Here is an 8,497-nt window from a genome sequence, read left to right as displayed (position 1 = left end):
AACAGTTAGCGTGTTTTGCTCAAACTTTCGCCATGGCATTAGAGCTGGTACACCGTTGTCGCTTGCGAAATCAAAATGACAGCACCGTGGGTGGAAACTTACAGATTAAGGGGCGGTAATATTATAATGAGATCCCTTTGCTACATCACCAAGGGAGCGAAATCAGATGTGCATGTTTTTTTCAGATGCTTGCAGAAAAAGGCTTACCAAAACAAAGTTACTGGGTTAATCTTTTTCACCTTTCCTTGGTTGGTAGATGCACCGGGGACCGATTTTCATGATATGTCACCTTTAAAATTATTTAAAAAAATGCTGATTGCCAAACCATTAGTAACATATAAACATTTACACACATATTTAAAATTTACAAATATCTATAATTTAACAAATAAAAAAAAAGAATTATAGAAATAAAGGCAGTGGTTTATGTTATATTATTTATAACATTGTTTCTGCATGTTGATGCACAGTGTTGATATTATTTTCCAGTCAGTTAGCTGTAGCGACTTCTGCCTCACTAGTGTCACCAAACGGAATTGCAAGAATATGACTGTTTCCGAACATACTTCCCAGACATGTTTTCTAAACATCCTCCCCTTCTGCTATTGGTCGGACAAATACTCACGCCATTGGCAAAGAGTTTCCTCCTAATTTTCTGATTGGATGACTAGTGCGGGCCGCGGTTAGACTTTTTCTGTCTTTTTTTCTGTTTACAAACCCTTAGGGCTGTTACAGAGCTAAGTAACATATATGTTACAGACATTTTTTGAATTCCACTCTAAAAATTACAGCATATTTAAGAAAAGAAGCAACCATATATATTTTTTTCTTCTTGTGCAATACTTAACCAGCTATTGAAGGGTGAAACCGAAACCAAATTATAATGTTGTCTTTTATAATAAAAAAGCTAATTGCAAGAGATTTTCCAAAATAAGTCAAAACTGCTAAATACATCAACACAAGAAGAACAGGCTACAAAGTTGTAATTCTAAATCTCCATCCCAACCAGGCGTTTAAAAACATTTAACTTCGAGAGTTTTGATCATCATAGCTGCACTACATAATACACGTCCTTACCGGATGTCTTTGCATTGGGACAAACATATTCCCAGGTATATAAAAAGCAAAGAAATCTGAACGAAATTCACAGACGATGTTGCCATAAGACATACGTATAATACAATAAAATAAAATAAGTTACTGTCCCGGTTACATCCGTTTTCTTCGATGAAAAGACTTTCATCTGTGCTGGTCATATGATGCGAATCACATGATCACGCCAACTGATCTTATCTGTCAATCATTTCTTCATTAACTGTAAGCGCAAATAACTATACAACATTTAATATATGTAGACTGCATTCAGTTGAAAATGTATTACATTTTAAGTGCCATAAAAGTAATATGGTTCACTCTGAAACGAAACTTAATTCGATTTACTGTGGAGCGGAACGTACTGTCAGAAGTGCTTGCTTACAGGGGAGATGTAATATGACGCACACGCAGGAGGAGGTACAGCTCAAGGATACCTAGATGCATGAGGTTTGCAATGGCATCCAGTATAAACATAAAAAATGGACTTTTAACCACCAAAAATTCTCTCCACATAAAGATTCCCTATCCCACATTTATACAGAGGCCAACAGAGATCAAATGCTCAAGAGCATTAACAACAGGACAGCACAATGAGCAGTACTGTATTGATATTGTAAGGTAAGTTTTTATTTAAAAAATCGATTGACTTTTAGTAGTTTTACCTAGAAGCAAATAAATCTCCATTAAAACCGGGTAGACATGTATTTTTCTCTTGCTCTATGTCAAACTGAATATTAATAAATGACGTGACACTATTTTTTTTGAATAAAGTAAATTGCAGTATATACAACAATTATATTTTCTGTGGTTAACTTTCATGGTTAAAATGTATGTCAGTTGTTAAAATGAATGCTAGAAATGTCTAGGTGATGTATCTGTGTAGAAATTGAAAAAAAGAGAAATCTTACTAACAATCTGAAATGCAAAAAAAAAAAAAAGTCAACTTAAAAGATATATTCTGGGACTTTTTTTATTAATCAAAATATCGATCAAGTCATGTCATATGTATGACACATTAATTAAGTGTGCAAGGAAATCATTTTAGTACTTTTTATCTAATACTTCACATTATTAGACATTAAATAATTTGTAGGAAATGGTATAAAAAAAAATTCCAAAAATGTTTGAAACGAACATGAGTGAAGTATTAAGAACTTGGTAAATATATTTATGGCTAGATCTTTTTTTTTATCACTTTAGAAATCTTTATTTGTCATTGACCCTTATAAAGTAGTCTTTATGTAATCATTGTCATGCCTACAGAAATCTCAGTCTCTATTTAGGCTTAGTTTTTTAAATGTAGGTTAATGACACAGATCACACTGAGTGAATAACTCTGTACTGTCACCTATAGGAAAAGGGACTATGAGGGATTTTTGTGTTCATTGCTTTTTCCTGAGGCTGTTCGTCGATCTGCACTGGCACTGAGGGCGTTCAATGTAGAACTGGCACAGGCAGGTATTCCAGCTAATGTAACTCATTTATTCAGTTATTAACTTTTGTACAGATATAACTGTGTATCATAGTGTGAAAAACCAACTCTTGAGACATAAAAGTGCCTGTTGTTAAAGAAACACTCATATATGCTCATATATTTGCTGCTTCTTATTTTAGATTAAGGACTCTGTTTCTCAGAAAACCATTGGTTTAATGCGATTGCAGTTCTGGAAGAGCGCCGTGGAGGATATTTACAGAGATGACCATCCAGCCCAGCCCGTCAGTGCAGAACTGTGGAGGGTGAGTCTTCCTTCTATAAAAGAAAGATTCTGTCATCATTTACACTAGCATTCAAAAGTTTGGGGTCATTACGTTTTTTTTTTTCTTCTTCTTAAAGAAATTAATACTTTTTTCTGCAAGGACACATTGAATTGATCAAAATAGACAGTAAAGACATTTATAATGTTTCAAAAGATTTCTGTTACAAATTGTATTTCATGTTCATGGTGTATCAGTGTATCATGGTTTCCAAGAAATAAAAAATTAAGCAGCACAACTGTTGTCAACATTGATAATAATAAGAAATGTTTCATGAGCATATTAGAATGATTTCTGAAGGACCATGTGACACTAAAGACTGGAGTAATGGCTGCTGAAAATTCAGCTTTGTCATAACAAGAATAAATTACATTTTAAAATATGTTAATATTTCACAATATTACTGTTTTAGCTGTATTTATGATTGGTGAGCATAAGAGACTTCTTTCAAAACATTTTTAAAACATTCTATTAACCGCAAACTTGAGAACAGTAGTGAATGTCATTACTACATTTCAAACCTGTATGACTTTCTTTTTTCTGTACAACACATTTGTGAAAAATGTATCCATACAATGACAGTCAATGTCCAATGTAGTTTGGACCACAGCATTATTCAATATATTGGCCACTGATGTACTATAACTGCTCTGTGTTCTCAGGCAGTGAGGAAGCACACATTAACAAGGAGGTGGATGTTAAGAATTATATCTGAAAGAGTAAGTAAACAGATTTGTCCTAAAATTTGAGTAAAGAAAATAATGGAAAGTTCACTTTAAATAACTAAATTTAACTTAACAGCTATCCGTGAGACATACATGGCTAATTCTAGACATTGATAGTCATTCAGTGAGTCAACACATTATGCACATTATACTGTCCTCTGGCAATTGTATGTTTTCAAAAGGAGAAAGATATGGAGGACAAAGCATACAGGAATCTTCAAGAGCTGGAGGCCTATGGCGAAAACACACAATCCTCTCTTCTTTACCTGCTGCTGGAGACACTTGGTGAGCAGACTTTTCTTGATCTCCGACTTAAAACAATAGTTCTTGGAAAAAATAAAATTCTGTCATTTACACATCCTCATGTTGCACTTGACAGTATGAAATACTTTCCTCTGTGGAACACTGGAGATGTAAGGTAGAATATTAAGGCTTGACAGCCTCGGTCAATATTTACTTTCATTGTATAAGGAAAAAATGCAGGAAAATTTCAGTCACCTGAAGGATAACTGAATTCATTGCTTTAATTTTGAAAGGAACTAACAAAATTGTTATAGCTTAAAGGCTTATCATTTGTTGGTTTGCACTGTGGGTTTGCTAGTATAGGTTTAATGTGCAGTACACTACCATTCAAAGATTAGAGGTAAGACATTTGATGTTTTGGAAAGTCTTTTAGGCTCACCAAGGCTGCATTTATTTGAATAAAACTACAGTAAACCAGTTATATAATGACTTATTATTATAACTTAAATAGCTGTTTGTTATTTATTTTATTTATTTTTCATATATTTTAAAATGCATTTTATTTTATTTAGTTTTATTTTATAATTATGTTTATTTATTTATTTATTTTTGGCCATTGTGATAGCAAAGCTGTATTTTCAGCATCATTACTCCAGTCTTCAGTGTCACATGATCCTTCAGAAATCATTCTAATATGCTGATTTGCTGCTCAAGAAACATTTCACATTATTATCAATGTTGAAAACAGTCGTACTGCTTAATATTTTTTTGGAAACTGGGATAAATTCTTTTTAGGATTCTTTGATTAATAGAAAGTCCAAAAGAAACAGCATTTATTTAAAATAGAAATATTTTTTGATGTTATAAATGTCTTTACTTGACTTTTGATCGATTGAATGCATCCTTGTTTAATATATATATATATATATATATATATATATGATCCCAATCTTTTAAATGGTTGTGTATTTTGCATTGCCCTGTTCTTCAATAAATCAAAATCACAAAAAAGTCCACTGGTAATATGCTGCAGAAACTTAATATTAGACTAAGGGAATTTTTACTTATGAAACTATTATTTTATTGTTTTAAAGGTAGAATATTAAATTTTTCATGAAATGACCCATTAAAATATAATTTGAGAACTATTTAGTTTTTTTTTTAGCAAGACAGTATTGGAAATTCACTATTTTACGCAAATCTGTTTAAAGCTGGTCTCATAAAGTGGTATGCTTTGTGTATCTTTTTTAATGTAGGTGTGAAAAACATCCATGCAGACCATGCCGCAAGCCACATTGGCAAAGCCCAGGGCATCCTGACCTGCCTGCGGGCGACCCCATACAACAGCAGCAGACGCAAGGTCTACCTGCCCATGGACATCTGCATGCTGGTGGGTAAATCTGCTATCACCTTGTCATCTCTGTTGCTGCCTGTAATTCCATGCTTTTCTAACATCAGTGGGACTAGTGAAGGACTAGAGACAATCCATGTGCCAGTCAGCATATATGTGGGTGAAGCTGTCCACTCCAGTGCCCTCTCGTCTGCTAAGCCCAAACCCACGGGCTTTGTTTGAGCCATCTGTCGCCATTTCAGCACGAACGAGCCATTAGAATTGGGATTTAGAAGATCTTGCCCTTTAGTGTAACAGAAGAAAAGAATATCATCTGTCGTTTACCCTCAACTAATCTCAGCTAGAGTCACTGTACAGTATTAAGATCAAATCATGTAATGTAGATTGTTTTGCAGTAGGATTGCACATTCACCAAAAGGGGGCACTGTTGTTTCACCATAAACGATATGGACATATTTGGTTTCTGAAGTTTTCAAATGCCCACTAAAACATAATACATTTTAAATAAATATTTATAAATATTATTTGTAGGTTTGTTAGACTTTTGCTACTTCATAGCTAATTATTTGATCCTTACTAATTGTCTTTCCTTATCATTTAAAGTTAACTTAATGAAACTTCCTTTCTTGAGACAATAATGTACGGATAAGCTTTTAAACCTGTAATTGATGTCTTTAATAATGCACTGGATTATGTTGAATTAAAAGAGACACCTTTAAAACTTTTGTTTATCTACATTGCAGTCATTTAGAGAATATTTGCTGTGGGAATTGTATACAATATTAATGTGCACCCTGTCAAGCTTAGCCAAATCTGTTTGCATAACAATGCAAGGTGTATGTGTGTTTTATTTGTTAGGTAGACTGTAAATACAAGCCTCTGGGTGTCTGCAAGCCATTTTTGTCACAGTTTAAGGTTCTTAAACCTTACAGTTCACACCTTCACAGTTTAAGGCTCTGTTTGATATGAAACCCCCTGTTCACGAATCAGAACAGATCAATGATAGCCTCCCGACAATTACACTGTCTGGTTATTCATGATGTTGATTGTCTTGTCAATGCTTTATCCTTACATACTGCTTTTGTTTGAGGAACAATTGGCTTTTAAATTAGATACTAAATGAAAGCTTCTGCAGTATGTGTTTATTGATCACTTGTTATTGTGGATTTATTCATGTTTGTTCAGATAACAGTTGAGGCAGCGCAATCACAGGCGACACTTGAGTGATGGAATTATTTTCTTGTTTATGTCATTGTTTGAATCAGTAGTTTCACAAATACAACTAAACGTGATTTCAGTAATATTTCATCTGAAGAAGTCTTGGGATGCCGAGACGTAAACACATCACCTCACGTTCTGCATGCAGATTTTCACATTTTCATCCAGCATACTAATTTGTTCTGGTGTTCAAGTATTTTTGTTGATTGCTGGAAAATCTATAAAGATGAGTCTCATGAAAACTGTCAAGAAATGCCTGGGTCGTATTTCACCCCAAAATCCAAAGAAAATGTTGTGAAATTATGCCTATATTTAAGACCATGTGTCATGAACTACTCCGAGACACGAATGCTGAGGATCCAAATGCAGTGTTTATTCAGAGGGTAATCCACAATCGTGATCCAAACATAATCAAAAGTCATATACCAGCAAAACAGTACAAACAAAAACAAGAGAAACAGACAGAGAGTAATCCAGAACAATGGGCAGAATAATCCAAGACGCATGAAAACAGGAGATAACGGCTCAGAAATGCAGTACATAACACATGCAAGACTTCACAATGAATGATTAAATGATCCAGGCTATATATAGGGTGAGCAGACAGGGTTAAGGAGACACAGGTGATACAACAATGAGTGCTGATGAGTCCGGGCAAAGGATTATGGGAAATGAAGTCCAAGACAGCGGTATGGGATGGAGTGCCCTCTGGTGGTTCTCAAGGGCACTCCAGCTGGTGATCATGACACCATGACAGTATTGTGACATTATTTTCATGAATCTAGCACATCCACCCTCTCCCAATTTTCAGTAGCCCACAGTAAATCAAATAAATTAAAATTGCCAAAAATAAATGTTGTTTTAATTGTAAAATACATTTGTAAAGTACAATTGTCAGTATATATTGTTTTTTGTTGTTCTGAAATTAATGAACAAAAAAAAACATTTATTGGAAATAAAAGAATACATAATTATAATATATGCAATAATAATAATATAATTACTAATTAAATAATGATTTTTATTTCTGATGAGTGAGGTCTTTTATTACACTAATGAGATTTTAGGAGACAATATTCGTAATAGTAATGAAAATACCATCACTATGCAATTAAATAGATAAATAAACAAGGGACTGCAATAATTAATTGTCATTATTATTAAATAAATTCTTTCTTTTAGGTTTTTTTTTTCTTTAGATTTTAAAAGAAGGGTGTATTATTGCAATGGTGCCTGAAATATGGAGGGTTAAGCAAAAGATTGTAGTATCATCAAGCTCATTTTTCTATCTATCAGCAGAGGGTTACTGATAATGCATTTTCACTGTTTCTCACCCAGCGTGGCGTGTCTCAAGAGGACTTCATCCGTGGCAGCAGGGACCAGAACGTCAGGGACGTCGTTTATGACATTGCCAGCCAAGCCCATGTCCATCTCCAGCACGTATGCAAATCCTTTCAGTTTAATATCTGTAGTCAGATATTGACTGTGTTGTATATTCCCCAGTAATTTTCTATTTGCATACTAACTTCATGAGTTTTCACAAGCGATATCACCCCTCCTCCACCTGCAGCTCTGATGACCCTTGATTGCTGTCATCTCCTCATTACTGAATTTATTAAAAGTCCCGTGTAACCACAGGGAATATCTCGAGGAAATGCTAATCAGAGATTTCATAGGATATTGCTTACCCCACTTTGCATATCTGGTCAGGTGGAATGAATCAAGGTTAGCGTCGAAATGACCTAGGTGAGGACCACATTTGAAAAAAAAATTATAACCAAACAAGGGCCAAACTTAAATTTGATACTTTTAATCTAAAATTTGATGAAATTGTGTTAAATTTTTTGAGTGAGTCATGAAAACATTTCACCCCGCCAAATTACAATATTTTTGCAATGTGAGATTATTTTTGTGACAGTTAAGCACGATTCCCCCTATAATACTGAAATGCATTCAGATGTTGAACTGTTTTTTGTGATTCCTATTATTCTTGATGGTGATTCTCATAACTGTAATATAGGCCTGTCGCAATAATCAATATATCTACTTATCGCGCAATATATATATACATGACCTCAATCATTTTTGGTGACGCAATATATCGCCCATT

The 8,497-nt window shown here is 34.1% G+C and overlaps 1 protein-coding gene across 2 annotated transcripts in view; it reads left to right on the top strand.

Moving 5' to 3' along the window:
* The first annotated feature begins 1,347 nt into the window (after positions 1 to 1,347).
* ndufaf6 (NADH:ubiquinone oxidoreductase complex assembly factor 6) overlaps positions 1,348 to 8,497 on the top strand; it is a 10,772-nt gene continuing 3,622 nt past the window's right edge. Inside the window, exons 1-8 of one of the 2 annotated variants that reach the window (XM_016519466.1) lie at positions 1,348 to 1,542; positions 1,637 to 1,713; positions 2,450 to 2,549; positions 2,710 to 2,832; positions 3,513 to 3,569; positions 3,758 to 3,860; positions 5,075 to 5,208; positions 7,726 to 7,827. In XM_016519466.1, the coding sequence (XP_016374952.1) occupies positions 1,534 to 1,542; positions 1,637 to 1,713; positions 2,450 to 2,549; positions 2,710 to 2,832; positions 3,513 to 3,569; positions 3,758 to 3,860; positions 5,075 to 5,208; positions 7,726 to 7,827 (705 nt within the window). In that variant the 5' untranslated portion in view covers positions 1,348 to 1,533. Of the gene's footprint in view, positions 1,714 to 2,449; positions 2,550 to 2,709; positions 2,833 to 3,512; positions 3,570 to 3,757; positions 3,861 to 5,074; positions 5,209 to 7,725; positions 7,828 to 8,497 lie in introns of both variants that reach the window. The other variant, XM_016519465.1, reaches the window with a different exon arrangement.

Source organism: Sinocyclocheilus rhinocerous, unplaced genomic scaffold (assembly GCF_001515625.1).
Source record: "Sinocyclocheilus rhinocerous isolate Xijiao unplaced genomic scaffold, SAMN03320098_v1.1 scaffold779, whole genome shotgun sequence".
Classification (NCBI taxonomy): Eukaryota; Metazoa; Chordata; class Actinopteri; order Cypriniformes; family Cyprinidae; genus Sinocyclocheilus; species Sinocyclocheilus rhinocerous.
Note: the sequence above shows the minus strand (reverse complement) of the source record. Positions and strands in the feature narration are given on the sequence as shown.